At 45.8% G+C, this 16,643-nt stretch overlaps 1 protein-coding gene across 1 annotated transcript; it reads right to left on the minus strand.

The window, feature by feature from the left end:
* Positions 1-965: 965 nt before the first annotated feature.
* LOC308378266 (alpha-amylase-like) lies at positions 966-16,160 on the minus strand (the record flags this gene model as incomplete). Its single annotated transcript, XM_080855128.1, is given in 13 exon segments — positions 966-1,045; positions 10,815-11,095; positions 11,516-11,641; positions 11,901-12,022; positions 12,378-12,386; positions 12,389-12,497; positions 13,739-13,861; positions 13,990-14,123; positions 14,270-14,521; positions 14,738-14,935; positions 15,314-15,460; positions 15,672-15,839; positions 16,155-16,160. Coding segments are annotated over 12 exon segments (1,590 nt in total). The 3' UTR covers positions 966-1,045; positions 10,815-10,899.
* Positions 16,161-16,643: the final 483 nt, after the last annotated feature.

A 16,643-nucleotide genomic window follows, 5' to 3' on the forward strand; every position in this document is an offset into this window, starting at 1 on the left:
CAGACATAAACTTGCAGTCTCAGACATAGGAGGCTAAAACCCATGGGTGCTAGCATCTGTCGCTAACATGTCTATTAATGCATCGGGGAGTAAGGTTTACTCACTGCACAGTTCTGTTGGCTTCCGTTACACCCCCTATGCACACTCCAAAGGCACCAATGTAAGCAATGCACCTCGTGGCACCAATGACAAGCAAAGTCCCGCACCTGACTCAAATTCGCAACCTTGTGCATGGGATGCAGGCGTGCTAGCAAGTAGGCTAAAACCCAATCATGTTAGCGTCTGTCGCTAGCAACTCTCTTAAGGTGTTGGGGACTGACGTTTACTCACTGAACAGCACTGTACCTGCTGGCTACCGTAACACTTGCGTGACACTAATCAGTAGGTACAGCTCTCACTGCAGTGGAAGGCCAAGCCTCAGAGTGCGGCTAAATAATTTAGCAGGTGCAATATGTTCAGGCAGGAAGGAGGGAAATGTCTCTTAAAATGGCTGCCCTGTTCTCTGATTGTTAGGAGTCCTCAAGTGTTGATCGAAAATGATGAAGCACTTTCCCTCACTGTGGCATCCCCTTCAGTCTTGATTCCCTGGATGTTTTCTCTTCTTCGTCCTCATCTTCATGTCCGCACATTCTTGCCGCTCCTCTCTCTTTTCTTTCTCTTCCCATCACTACCCGTGTTCTTTTTTTCCCCCATTTTTCCCCCCTCCGCCTGTTTATTGTTTTTCAGTTTTTCATCAAGCACGGGGTTGCCATGACAACAAAGTGGAATGTCATGCTGCATTTCACCTTTGCTGTCTCACCTCATGTGGCGTTCCCCTTCCCCTGTGCAAACATGGCCGACGCAGCAGCCATACAGATGCCTGGATTTAGCCATGGCGGTGTGGCTGGGGACTGACCTTGGAGGAAGGTGGCCCTCCTGAGGTTTGGTGTGGAGTCTGGGCTGCTTCATTCACAATGTGCATCACCCGGCCCCAAATGGTGAGTGCCATCGCTGCACTGGGGTGTAACCGACGGCACTTTCCACTGCAAGCTGACAGACAGCAGTCCTAAGAGAAATAGGAGAGAAAAACAGAAAGAAAGCGAAAAAAAGAGAGAGAGAGAAATAACAAGAGCTGTCTATAAGCATAGCACTGGACATATCCTGCTGATCCAAAGGGCAACTCTTAGGCAACTCGTAGTCTTCTGAGTTTAAACATTGCCAGTCAAGATGGGACTGGTCTGTGATGAAATAAGGATCACACAAAGTGTAATGTACTTTATCACACGGTGGATCAATGAATACACAAAGACATTCACGTTCAACTAAGTTTCTTCCTGAGCTAGGACATGTCCAACATTAGTGACACCCAGGTGTCACACTAAAAAGCAAGCTGAATAATACATTGCTTTGTGTGATACACACAATGAACCAGGGGCACCTAAAGGTGTCCACTTAATGGGAAAGTATACAAACCGTTCTGAAAAGTATCCAACTTTGAATGAAAATAAGGCATAAATATTAAACGAAAGCCTCTAAGGTATAAAAGGTAGTGCACACAGCACTCCCCCCCCCCCCGACCCACTCCACCCACCCACTCCAACCCCACCATCTCAGCAAATAAACAGATGCCATCTCCCCCTGTCACAGCTGAGTGGCGGAGTGCATGAGTAATGTCCTCCTGAGAGTCACCGGATTTCAGGCTCGCTTTCCACCAAGAGAGGTGTATCGTGGGAAACCTGTCAGTTGGCCAAACAATGGCATGCCAGGATGCGTGTGGCATAACTGACAATAATGGGCTGCACTGTCGCCGCTGACGGCTGTATTATTCACCTTGACAAATGTGCTTGAATGGGTGGAGAAATGGAAGCCATAGATCACACACACACACACACACACACACACCCCCATAGCCCCCCTCCACACACACACACACACTCCTTCTACGCTGTAATCCTAGCAAGGCTCCCTAATCCTTACCCTCTCTCAGAAGAAAAGAAGAAAATGATGGACAAGTCCATTATGGCTGTGCAGAAGCGAGGTCCCATCTACAAAGTAAACTTGGCAGGAGAGTTAAGCAATGTAGGGACTGTGCTTGAAGAGCAGGCAAGAGCTTTTGACGCGTTTGACATCTTGTTGTTAGTGCAGGGACGAGCCAGAGCTGCGGAGCAGTAATCGAGTGGATCGTGCCGGCGATGCAATTGCACATCTGAGGATTCCACCTGTGATTCATGAAAGCCACCAGCCGTTTAACGTAGAGAGCACTTGTTTTTTTACCTTCTCCCAACTTTGTTTTTTTCCCCCCGTGTCCTTCCCACCGTAATTTGATGTGGGTAAACAAGAGTGAAAGCTATTTCCAAGATGTATTGATGTAAACAGCTGAAAAGAGCTTGGACTAGGACATTTTCTTTTTCTTTCGAGTTTTCGTTTTTTTTTTTTTTTTTTTTTAAGGTGGGTTTGACAAACCAAACATAGCTGAAGGGAGGATAGTTTATGTCTCCTAGAAGCAAACAAGCAAAGTGTGTCCCCTTAGCCTCTAGGTTCAGTGATTTGTTAAACCTCACTACCTAGTGCAGTGATTCCTTGCATTGATTAGCTTTAGAGTTTTACCTCTTGGATTTCCTCTCCTTAAATCAGGTGCTCAGTGAGAAGCTAGCCTCAAAGCCTGGGTTACAGTCAGTACTTAGTCACGTTTCAAAGCACAGCTATTAATATGTATGGAGCCATATGACAAGTGGACATCCATTCAGGCCCGTATGTTCCAAAGCAATTATTTCCTCATACAGATTCCCAATGCAGTGTGTTGTGACAGTGGGAGAAGTTATACAAGTTTTAGCAGAAAAGCACAAAACGAAAAATTAGCCATTATGAATTTCCAATGTTTGACAAACTCTGTGTCATTATAGTAGTTCATTTATCCATATTTTAATGTTAAATTGCTTGAATGCTGGATTGTTTGACCTGAAACGAAATCATTTTCAAGAGAATTTTCAGTACAGAAATGGTCAAATCCTGACTACATAAGCAAACAGACATTCTATTTCAAACCTAACCTTACTAAAATGATCTACTGTTGCAAGGGACAAGGACATCACACACACACACACACACACACACACACACACACACACACACACACACACACACACACACACACACACACACACACACACACACACACACACACACACACACACACACACAGAGAGACAGTGCAAATATATAAAAAACAATGAAAGATGCTTGTTCTCCAGTTGGCGTCATGCTCAGTATTTCATGAGGAATATATTTCTGTCAGTTTGGATAAAAAAGAGGAGGAAGAGATTGCGGACTATCAGGAACCCTCAGGCGCCCTGGCTCCTGTTAGAATTCATTAAGCCGGATAGCCCCTATGGATTATCAGTGTTTCATGGGCTGGCATGAGTCCTACCTCTCTGACAGGTCATTATTGCACATCACACTGGGACCCACTGCTGAGAGAGCACTGCCAGCCCCCTCGCACACACTCACCCACACACACACACACACACACACACACACACAGACACACACACACACACACACACACACACACTCACACACACACAGAGAGAGACCTCTCTCACACACACCTCGCTGGTACAGGAGGTCCTGCTGCTCCTCTCGCATGAGTAAAACCTTATGCGTGTCCATCACTCCATCCCAACCCCCCCCTCCTCCCCTCACCGCTGAAAGCCCCATCCCGCGCTCGGCCTTCGTTAGTTCCCCCGCCCGCAGTCTAGCACGCGGCCCGGGGTCGAGAGGTCATCCGTCGCATCCGGCTAGAGCACGAAGCCTGTTGCAGCGCATTGGGAGTCTCTGATGTGAGACGTGGCATGCCAGGTAAGAGCACATGCCAGGCCATACCCTGAGAAGAGTGGAGAGAGTATTTACTCAGTTTGATGCACCATTCTAATCACGGCTTACGTTGGGGCGGTACTCCTCACTGATAACCAAACCCATGGCCGTGACCTTGGTGGTGTGGTGAGATCTGCAGACTGATCTGTTTGGTAACAGGAGAACTTTGTCAAGCTACAGAGCGCAAGAACTCATAGAGCAGAGGTTACAGCCACGGCGCATGGTTGTTGAGATCTTATCGACGTTTGCTTTCTTCATCAGCCTCTCCTCCCTCAGACGAGCCGAGATGCTATCATCACCTTTTTACGGATCAGCGTTACGCTGGAATATTAAAAGAAAGAAGGGAGAAAAAAAATCACACATAGAGATGGAAAAACAGAAAAAAGATAATAAATACCCCCCTTATAGTCAGCAAATCAATATGACTCGTGTGTGGGATGATATTAACAATTGACAGAGTCAGGTGCTGAAAGCAGGGCAGCACAGAGAAAAATGGGATCTATGACAGCAGATGGTATTGATTTGTTCTCCTGTTTAAACAAAGCTCCATAATGCAATTCCGGGGGTAACTGACGACCAAGGAAAAGCTATTATTTCTCAATATTGCAAAACAAATTGTAATTAGGCTTTGGGGCCACAGACAATTGAACAAACGGCAGCAAGCGGAGAAACTCTGGGAAATTGATCAGGCCGGTTCCACTCGACCCGCTCATAAATGGCTTCAGATTATCACCGCTCAGATTATGAAGCCACCGTGCTCAACTCCGCGCTGTCACAGAATACCTGATACGCAGCCCCGGAGAAGGAACACAAGGGTACAGTGAAAGCAAGTAAAGATAAGAAGTGACTAAAAAGGCCTCTCAAAATACAAAGGAGAGAGAGACAGATGTCACAAGAGAGGATTGAAACTAACAGGCTTCTCATAAAAGGCGGTTTAGATGGAGATATAGATAGATATTTAGAGACACTGAACGAGAGACATAGAGAGAGAGAAAAAGGAGAGAGAGCCTTAGAGATGAGGCAGGAAGTGAAAGAAGGCAGAGTTAGACGGGGTCAGCTCTCCCTAAATGAAAAGGCAGTTTAACCCACGGGCAAATATGAGGGGCGCCGTGCCGGCCCCTCTAAGCGCAGGGGATTCTGGGCCACTCTGCCGGGCCAATGCTTTAATAATGAACCATCGCCCACTGGGATTTGCAAGGGGGGGGTTCATCCGAAGTGCAGCTCAACGGAGCACGCTCAATAAGCCAGCGGTGGAAAAAGCGGAATTAGTCGTGACCCTATGCCTCCTTAAATATCTAACCCAAACCCCTCCGTCTCCTTCTACCGGACGGAATTCGGTGAGGAAGATAATATCCGAGTAACAAGAGCCAACGTGGAACCTATTAGTCATCCAAATGATGCTGACAATCTCTGGCTATTCAAACAGGGACCTCAGACTGATTAAAACACGTGATCATTATCAACTAATTCAAACGCAGAGAGTGTGAAGCCGGTAAAGATTATGCAGATTATCAAGACAGTCCCATGAGTATGTTCACAAATTGCATTACACCACTGCAGGTATTTTAGTTACATTACTGGCTACATACTGAAGGACTTAGGGTTGTCTTTGAAGCTACATCTTCAAGAGCAGGCTACTCTGGGTTCCTTTTAATTGCTCTTGACTCAAGGATTAAGACCTAATGCCAATGGTCGACTCAAATGATCCGTTTGATATTAACATTGCCACACAGAGGAAACATTGAGGATTATTTCAATTTAAGCAATTACCTTTTGGCTCATGGCTGCTAGAACACACAGCCAGTGGGTTTACTCTTCATGTTGATTTTTCAGTATTCAGTATTTATCACTATTCAGAAGCAGCAGGTCCCCAGTCTTGTGATCAACCAATGTTTTTGCATCAAATCTGGGATTTCTCTAACCCTTTGCTTTTGAAAACCACCCCTGTGGAATAAGAGAACAACCCAGAGAAGAATAGGAACTAATTTAAAAATGACTTTGAGGTACATTTCAGTCTCCATCCTTACAAGATTTTCTTGGTTACACTTGACTGGGTTTGATCTGTCTAAAAATCACATTCCTACTGATCTGAAGCACTGATTCATGTTGGAAGTCTTGCATGAGGCCATCAAAACTTGAGGTCTCAACAGGTGGTATTGCTCATTAACACATTATGACCTAGGGCGCATTCTAAAGAAGCATTCTAAAAGTTAAAGCATGGGTTTGAAAACCTGAGGGTTTTCTGAACAACCTGATAGAATTTACGAAAACCTTAATTTCTCAGATTCTGTAGCAGATAGAATTATGACATAGAAAAACATTTGAGAGCCTAAACATTTGGCTTAAACTTGGAATTATTGCCTTTTCCATTATGTTCATTAACATTTAAAAAAAAAATCTGTGCCAATGTAAAAAAAAAACGTGGCACTGTAATAAAAAGTCATCATCAAGTCATCATCTACTGTAAGTGAGGATGTCAACAGATGTACTTGCCAAAGCCCTCGGTGTGTACAGCCTCAGTGCACTGTCTGCAGCCACAGACAGTGGCAGTGACTCGAGCATTAGTGCCACTCCTTGACAGCGCACTCTGCCTGCACATCCTTCTCTTCTGAGAGAGTATCTCTCAGTCACGCTCAGATGTGGCTCCCTCAGGTACTGTTGGTTGAGGAGCACTCCTTGCTGTCACTAGGCTAACAAGTTCCTGTGCCAGGTCTTCCAGCCATTCTTTGGAGCCACTCTTACACTCGACGGTGAATGTTTTTCCTCCAGCACACCTTGCAGCAACGTATGCATTGTAACACCTGACAACCAGTAGAAAAAAAAAGTTTGAACTGATAATATCAGCACATCCACACCTTTCATGTGTTTTTGATCATCAGAGAGGCGTGTTGGCACTACAGCCTCGGTTTGGTAGTACTCTTGCTTCCTTCTCTTCACTGACCCTTTCTCTATGGAATCATGGGAATTAGACAGTCCCATAGCAGCCTTGGTGTCCTCCCGAACACAGAAGGTGAGGTAGGCCTATCGAGCCAGTTTGAATTGAAGCTTGCTTGCTTAGTTTTTTTTTTTTGAGAGTCCCTTTCTGTTAGGACCATCAGTTCAGTACAGGTGTCCTGTAAAATGAACCATTCAACTCATAAAGTGATTGGTGAGGTACAAGTGGATGAGAAAGCATCCTAGTTAACTCAGTTTGTAGGGATACCTTACAATGTATTTAAATTGCTTTGAATGTTAGCATATATGACAAATTTGTACTAGTCATAATTTATTATTATTAGTATTACTATTATTGTTTCTACCCCCAGATTATTGCAAATCTGTCCTTTGACATAGCTTTAGGAAAATTTGTCTGAGAAAGCCACTTCTTTTGTCGCCAAGAGTCTCTCCTCGCTGGGAGCTGAGACATGTCCATGGTGAAACACAGCCCAATGAAGCCCATTTCTTTCAGCATAACAGGTGTCCACTTACTGCTAGACAGAGTTCTGCTGCTGCTTTATCTCACAAAAATGTTCAAGTCATCTTGGAATCCAATAAACTCGCTGTAATCTTCCTCCTCCTCAAACGTCTCTTGTCCACTGAGTCTTGGCTAGTGCCCAGTCACATGATAATCTGGGCAGGAAATTGAATCTTCTCATTCATTGTTCTCATCCTCAAAGTAACTGCTGTACTCTGCATCGATGTTGCTCCCCATTGCTGCGTCAGTGAATCACAAAGCATTTAATTGCTCAAGGGACTTGAAAACATCTAAAAACACACTCATGTTGCACCCAGCTGTAAAGGGAGAAGCACACAAATGTCCAAGCTGGTCTTAATGGGTTAATCCAGTGGTGTTCCTAAACAACCAACGACAAATTAAGTTTGGCAGTGTTCTTACAGCATAGTAGCCTGAACTAGCGTACTTGGTGATGAGTTTACAGCCTACTTTGTACTCATACAATATGATCAGGGACAACCATTCACACTATATGTTAGAAGGGAGAGCATTATTAATATAACGGACATGCGCCTAACATGAAGCAATTGAAATCATGGACAGATACCTAGCCAATCATAAAACCGTATTTGATCTAGCCAGATTTTAAAAAAAATGTCTCTTTGTCAAAGGAGATCCTGCCATGATAAGTTTGTGAACCACTGCATTAATCAAAAGTCACATACTGTACATGCACTGGTGAAACTTGCATTCAGGTCATACTCCACCCATCAGTCTATCCACTGCAGTCCCCGGACAAAAAAAAAAAAAAAACGGCATGATGAATTTTACATGGAGTCACATGTCAATGAAATTTTTATCATAATTACTAATGTGACTTCGATATCACAATCTTGACAGCTAGCCAAACCTCGGAGTGGCACTGAGGAGGCCGAGACGCTGCTCCCTTATGGTCGGGCCTCCCGCTGCTGGCCTTGCACGCATTAGTGGGTCAGGAGCGCCATCAGTATTTATAATATTCCACCTTGCTCACACCTTTCTCTCTCTCTCGTTTTCTCTCTCTCTCTCACTCAGTCATGCACCGTCTCATCAGAATGCACAGGCAGCCTCCTTCTCCGTTCTCTCTTCCCAAGATGCGCTCCTATACATTTGAGCGGAATGACTTTAGATTAGCAGGCATATTATGTTCCATTATTCATGATGTTAATAATAGAGGCATTTGGCATATTAGAGTTAGGAAAACATTATCGTCTGGCAGCCGTATGATCTCGCAGCGCGCAACGCGCAATCTTATTAGAGCCACACGTATGGAATGCTCTCTGTGGTAAGTGCAATGTCTGACAAGCTCTCGAATTCATTGTTCCAAGAGAATAGGCGCTCTGTATGCACGGTGAAATGTGAAATTTCACTGTTTTATTTAACACAATGAAACTGCTTTCTATCAACGGGTCCCTTTGTGTAACTGAGTGTGGTGTTTGAACACACGCTGTACTTGCAGTTGACAGCATCCATATGTATGGTGTGAAACCTTGCAACCGCTGCATTCAATCATGACCAGCAGTTATCAGATATGTAGGCTGCCCCGAACTCCAAACATTGCCTTTCTGCTGCCTCTCGCTATGCACACATGGGAGCTTCCATTTGGTATTCTGTGTACACCACGAACACAAAGGTCTTCTACCCTATAACAGTGGCCAAGCACATGATGGGCCAAAGGGCTTTCAGATCAGGATTCCGACTCCTCAGCTGAAGACACCATCCAGAGGCCCCCGCTCCCAATACCCCTCCGTCTACACTCGTTCCTCAGCCTCTGAGCGCGCCCCACGGCCCCTGCTGAGTCAGTTCTCCGTTAGGCCCGGGATAACGACGTCCAACGCGCGTGAGATAAATCGCAGCACGGCACAACCCACAGCACAGATTTCAAACGCCAGGGCCTTAGCTCCAGCAGCATTATTACAGCCACCGCTGCGCCGTCTCCTGCCTGCTTGGCATGCTGTCGGCGGTGGGGAGGACGGGATGAGCGCGATGCATTAGTGCCTGAGAGCCTCTCTGGGGCCCGCGTTTTTCACACATTCCGGTCACCGTCTGTGCTTCTCGGAGACACCCACCATAGCCGAGATTTAGACATTTATCTCGGGCGTGTCTTCTCCGCCGCTGCTTCTGCAGCCATAAATTCTCCCAGTACGCCACACAAATGCTACTGTGGGGAATAAGCAAGGTTACCAGAAATAAGATGAGGCTGAGATTTAGTTGGGGGGATTTGGACAGCGGGACCAGAGTAATGACAAGAGGCCCTGGCAGCGTTCTCTTTTGCGTAAGCCGTAGCTCCGCGGGCCCTCAGACTCGCATGTTAACATGAAACATGTGGTGTTAAAGGCCGCCACACCCCGCCGAGACCGTCCCCCATGCTTTCAAACATGTACTTGTTGGCTGGGGGTGAGCATTCACTTACAACAACACACACTCAACATCAGACACTTGTGGTTACTAATTCATGTCCTGTCGGGGCGTCTGGTGTGTTTCCAAGAGCTGTTTTCATTTTCCAATCTATTACTTCCGAGTCCACATTTACCCATGCGAGTGGCACTATTTCACAGCATCTCTTCTGCTGACATCAGGTGTATTTCTTTGAACTTTCAGATGTTAAGTCTGTTTTTTTTTTCTCTCATTGGACCAGGGGGACCACCTTGGATGATCCTCTTTTTACAACATAAGCACTTTCCGCTGGAGAAACAAGGCCATCGAAGGCTGTTTTTTTGTGAGAGCAAACTGATGACCTTGGTAGTAATTCTTATCAAAGGCATCACACATGAAATATTCAAATACATTACTTCACTTCAGGTTTAAAATGTTACTCATTTGGACAACTTCATGAAATTTGCAGGGTTTGACTGCATGAAATATGAATGGAAAAACCATCACTTGCTCTATAATGAATAAGCACACCTTGGAATTGACTCATTTGCTTAAGGAGAGAGCGAAGGTCTCATTCTTGGATTGACATTTATGTGACAGGGGACACTGTACAGTGTCTGATACGTTGCTCTCACGAAGAACATTTTGTCCTATTTTATATGATGAGCACCTCACATTAAGTTGCATTAAATGAAAACCCTGGTTTAATGAATGTTCAAGTCATTCCTCACTCGTATTGCAATCTTTTATGCTGAAGTTTAGTGATAATTGGCATGGACGTGTAATGTTTTGTTTTGTATCAAACTGATGAAAAAGCATTCTCTATGCTTCACAGACTATCATTTATTTATACCAAGTGGACACAAACTTCAGTGCAGGTCCATGTGGATTTGTATAACACCAGGAAGTGTACATATTCTCTTTTGTATTTTCATTTTGTTTAACCTAAATTACAGTTGACACTTCACTGCTAACATTCCCTCCAGATGTTAACCATTTGTCTGGATTCATGGAATGGGCACTGATGTGTCTGAACATCAATAATACACAAAGGTTTCATCCCAATCCCTGACTGAAATAATCTTTCCAAACTCACAGTCCTAGCTTAACTCACAGTTCCAAACTTCATCTCTCTCTGTCTCTGATACAGGGCCAATGTCTTTCAGGCCCGGGAGAGAGTCCCAACAGTTTCCATCTGATCACAACTTTGAGCCTGCATGGATGGCAATGAAGGGGTCCGGTTCGTTGGCCTTGATGGTGAAACGGGCTCTTCCATCTTCTCCTACGGTGATCCGCTTCCCCGTGCAGCCCATGCCAGCGGCAGTCCTCTGGCCGGATATCACATCGCAGTAGCTCCCGGCAGGCATGCCCGTTTGCAGCAGGGCATCCAGAGTGCTAGTAATGAAAAAAGATTAGCCACAGATGTTAGAGTAATGAGAGGTAAGTGCGAGTGGAGATGGGGCGCTCGCAGTGTTGCCAACTTTTCTGGAAAGTAGCTGTTAGCTCTCCGAAAGTCGCCAGAAGTCGCTAGATGACGTAATCAACTAATTTACATAATATGCAAATAAGCTATGCAAAGCTATGCAACACTGGGCGCATAAGCTATGCAACACTGGGCGCTCGGATCCCAATGTACCATGAACACTCTCAACTGGGCTTCGTTCAAAGGAGTGTTCTAAGCTTTGGTTATTGGGAGTGATGGAGCTTCCATGGCTTATGTGGTACACATGATCAAACATGAGCAATCAGGTTTTGGTAACTTTCTAGCCCATGTGCTCCATTCTGTCATGGCTGCTGACCTTCTGCTGTGCTTACCAATCATCGTTATTGATGGCTATGAATCCACGATCACCTCGTCCGAAAGCAATCTGACTCCCGCCATTGTCCCACCAGTTCAATAAAGGCTGCCCATGGGCCACATTGCGGAACGTGACCATATTCCTTCATTCAGAGCGGGGGGATGGGAAATAAAGCATTTACATTTCAGTGTTCAACATCCTGCACTTGGCAAAAGAGTCTGTTTATCTCCAACTGCACAATAGCAAATGGAGAGAAATAGGCAGTCATCATCACAAAGCAATCACAGTCGTCCAATTCTGTCCCTCAAGGTCAACCCAAATATTTAGCGGGTGATACAAATGAAAGTGGATGAAAGTGGATAGGCGGGGAGAGGGCCGGCCGGACACGTTGACTCAGTCACCTGATTTGAAGCCATCTGTGTTCGCATACCCAACCCTCCCCACAGCTGCCGTCTGGGTTGATGGGGACGGGCTTGGTGGAGCCATCTGGATAGCTGGGAGGGCCCATCCAGTCGTTCTGATCCTGAGAGAGAGGGGGATTACAGAGGAAAAAAGAGAAATTGACGAAATGATAAAAAGGACAGAAAGAACGCACAAAAAAGGCAAGTTTAAACGTAAGGGAACATAAGAGTCTGTCCGATGCGAATCCGATGTGCGGACAGGTAGGGGGGGTTGTGGGGGGGTGATGGATGGGTGTGAGGGGACAGAGAGTGCTTATGAAAGTGCTGAGACTAGTGGTGGTGGTGAGTCACTGGTGGTGAGTACGGGGGGGACGTGCCTCGGGCCTCTGGCTTAGAAGGCGTCTGCAGCGCCGCAGTGTTTATTTATTTATCTGCGTCTGACACATCCTGCCCTAGCGGTGCCCGCAGAGGACACACCTGACAGGAGAACCACCCACCCTCCCATCCACCAGACTCCGGTCCCAGCGGTAGCTCGACATCAGTCTGGTCACGCCGTAAGGATGAGCCAGCATGAAGGCCACAGCCATTTTGTACATTCTAAGAGGGGGAGAGAGAGGGAAAAGTGGCCAAGTGAACATTGTAGTTAATTAACCCTTTGTGATTCCGAAACCATTTTAAATAATGACTTTTTAATTATTCATTAAGACATTTCAGAAATGGCAGAGCCAGTCATCACTGTCTGTGTAAAATCTTCAACCCCAAAAGGTCTTTCATTTCAAATTAAGAGTCTCTAAATAACCTTGTAATTTGTGCCCTCTCTTCCACTGCTTGTCAGCTCTCAGACAAACAACACATTACAAGGTCCACTGTAAGGAGCCACACAACCATACTTAAACTGCATCACAGAGACAGAAATGTCAGCCTCTGCAGCAGGGGTGACCATCGGGAGTGGCCATCGGGAGCACCGGGATTTTTCCCGGTCGGCCGGTCGGCCTATAATATCTCGAGAACCAGCCTGCAGACCGGCCTTCCCAGCCGTTGAGTCAAATTCATGATCGGCCCATCGACTTTGCATGTACGTCAAATAACGGTGAAAATCTCTAAATTCTCCAAAGGTTAAATGTGAATATAGTCCAACCACTATCTATAGCACTATTTGTCTCTGTACATCACACCTATGGTGTGTGTCAAACTCACTCCCATTAATCCAACCTTCTGATTTTTGTTTAGAATTTAGTTTTGATTTAATTCGTTTTTTTGTTGAATGTAGACGTTTTAAAGCATCATGGGAAATGCATATGGTTCTGCCTTTATCAAGTGAACCTAGGGAGATAAATTAGCGGCTATCAGGGAGAGAGAGCAGGTGAAGCGGACCTGATGGAGGGACATAAGAGAAAGGAGAAAGGAGGGGGCAAAAGGCCAGACTGAAAAAGAGGCGGATGCTGGAGGAAAGTGCATCAACATTTTAAATGTACAAGAATTACGGATTTATTCAACCAGCCGTCAACTAGATGCGAGTGAGTTGACAGGACACATTTTTGCGAATTAGCATAACATTTGAGCCAATACGGGACGCGATTTGTTCCGTATTTCCATAAATGTACATATACAAATACACTGTCACTGTCATGTCTGTCACCCACACATCAACTCTAAATCTGACAATAATGATCAAAAGCCGCCCGATTGTTTCTGTAGTTGATATGGGAGGTGGAGGGGATGCGGGTTGGGCCAGTTTTGGGCACGTTGTGAGCACGTTGTGGGCCGGTGGTGGGCCGGTGCAGTCAGAATTGTCCCTGTGGATTTTTGTGTCCCACTCCGCCCCTGCTCTGCAGTACCTCGGCTCCCAGAAGGTGAGAATAGATGCCCCTCCTGCTCCATGCCCTCTCTGGTTGTCATGGTTATCCACAAACACCAGGGCCTGGTCGGAAGGCATCAGTCCCCAGCTTTCTCCCCATGTCCTGAAAATCAAATACGGCAGAAATCTCCTTTCAACAAGTACAGCCGAGCCCTTTCAAAAGTCACATGAAAAGGGGCATTTCCTCATCACCCAGGCCCTGTCTGTCTGTATCCCGGGGGTATGGCTTACTTAAGGTCAGCGAGCTTGTCTCCGTTCCATCTGCGAATGACAGATCCTAGCTTAGCTCCATATTTGAACTCCGTTACATGGCCAAGCCTGGAGTATTCACTCGCCTTTATGGGTTCTCCACCAAGGTCAATGACCTAAAAGAAAAGATGCATTTTTTGTGTTTTTTGACAAATATTGTGCCATTAGCAGTGTTAACAGTCAGTTACAGCAGTGAAATTCATCTTGTTTTTCACAGCTCCAGGACATTCTATTCTTACATTAAAACGAGACTTTAACTCACCTCTTGGTAAATGAAAGGTTTGGAACCTTCTGGAAACCACTCAGTATTGAGGTTGTGCAGTCTGCCATAGATTGCCTTCAGGTCCTCTGGCCACATGTGTTTGCAGGCATCCACCCTGAAACCGGCCACCCCCATGTCCACAAGGGCGTTCATGTAGCCAGCCACCCTTTCCCTCACGTGCTCCTTGCGGTGGGCCAGGTCCAGAAGCCCCACCAGACGGCAGTCACGCACCTGCACAGCACTAGCTGTTAGCTACATGGCAAGACCAGGTGTTTTTCACTCTGTTTCTACTGCACCACCTATGGTTTACTGACACAAAAAGATCCTGCCTAAATTATGAGCAGTTCATGTCTGAAATTTCATTAGGGAAAGAGTCACCTTTGCATCTGTATCCTATGTTATTCGTAACTGGGGATCCTTCATCTTTTCACCCACTCCACCCCCCCCCCCCCACCCCCCAAATCGTACCTGATAAATGTCTTGGTAATTCTCAATATTTCCACTAGCGGTGGTGCATTTGTCATCGTTGAAGTGGGAAGCTGAGTAGGGCACAGATGGGAACTCCTCTTCGCTGGCATTGAAGTATGATCCGCAGGTCGAGCGCCTGCCTTCCCCCGCGCTCGCCGAGCACATGTGATTGATGACCACGTCTGCGTAGATCTTCACCTGCTCAAGACATGTGCTGGATCATTACCATAACCGCACATCGCCCTCTCCGACACCCACCAAGGCAAAGAAGAGGAATATGTGAATGTCAAGGGGCATGTCTATAAACATTGCTTATGGCCAGAGGCAATAGAGACTACTGATGGACATAATTCTACTGCCCACTGAATTCATCTCGCACTCTGACGTATCCAAGATGTCCAAGAACATTGGACAGTTGAGGGAAGTTACTGTTGGCTTTTCATACAAAATGGTGGGATCTGATATGGCATGTCACCCTCAATCATAGCAATTCACCAAAGGTACAACTGTTAAGTTTAAGCTTGCATAGCAGTAAGTATAGGCTGACTACTACACCATGTAGGTAGCTGACTTCACCCCAACTTTGTTGCATCTGGAGATCATCTCCCTAAGCTCCTGTTCTGTCCCCGACCGGGAGCAGAGCTTGTAGCTGATTGGCTGATATCTCTCCCACCAAGGTCTCCACGGCTGGGTCACCACAACGTTCTCGCTGGGAGGGGAAATCTGATGCAGAGGCATTATTGATTGTGTTCACATTTAGTTTTCTTTCATCACCAAGTGTAATGCATAACAATGCCATAGAAAATGAATGTGCAGAGACAAGTCATCTCAGTGACACCCACGCAAAACACTGAGAATACTTGACGAGAAACTAAATGAAGAATATGTTTCTTCACTAGAAGTAAGGGTTAGGGCATTTCTCTGTATTACACACCTGCACTGCAGCAAAGCCATTTGGGGCAAGATAGTTCTCACATTCCTCTGCTATGTCTCTCCAGGGCCATTCAAACAGATGGACGATTGATGTTCCACCACATCTGGTCCTGCAGTGGTAGTGAGTCAGACCAAGGCCAAGACCCAGCGCCAACAAACACCACCTGGCCTTCACTCCGGCCACAAAGAAACAGGCACAAGTACCGCAACTGGTTTAAAGTCATATTTTTCTGTTGTGGGTGTCTTCAAAATGTGAGCTGTCCGTATTACAGGCCTAGTTTCTCCCAGGCCAGGGGAAAACGCAATCATGCATTTTATGCAGTTATACATCAATGCAAGGCAACAGCGTTATCGCTTTTTCATTCAAAAACCAAGTTCACCTCTGTACACAAATGCAATCTACAAGCAGGCTTTCTTGTCACATAGGACTGTGAACATGATAATAGAAGTCACATTATGTCTACACACAACACCAGAAACTCACCTTCATTTTGTTCAACATAACACTGTAGTAGAGCTCCACCTGAATAGAGAAAGCTGGCCTCTTAAGGAGAGCTGCACGAGTATGCAGCACTGCAGCAGTCACACCTCTTCAGTAGGACTGTTCATGAGAAGGCCCTGAGCAGGGGGCTGTGCCAGCTCACAGAGCCATAGGCCAATCAGCATGAGGGGGGGAGACTCAAACTAACAGGTCCTGGATTGAAACATCCCAAGCAGGAAGTCATGCTAATTGCTAATGCTACTACTATGATTACCAACAGAGCTAGCTTGAATATGTGTCACTGAGGCAATATATGTACATTTAAAGTAGTTAGTGCCATGTATTTACTTACCTCTACAGGCATTTTATCTCAGACAATTCAATCTTAAAAAGAGAGTTACAGCCAAACAGGACAGATTAGTGTCAATCTGTGCTCAGAACGTGCTGCTCTCACTGAGTAAGACATTTACAATGTTCTGGGTGGTTTGTGCC

The sequence above is a fragment of the Sprattus sprattus genome (genome assembly GCF_963457725.1).
Source record: "Sprattus sprattus genome assembly, chromosome: 17".
NCBI lineage: Eukaryota > Metazoa > Chordata > Actinopteri > Clupeiformes > Clupeidae > Sprattus > Sprattus sprattus.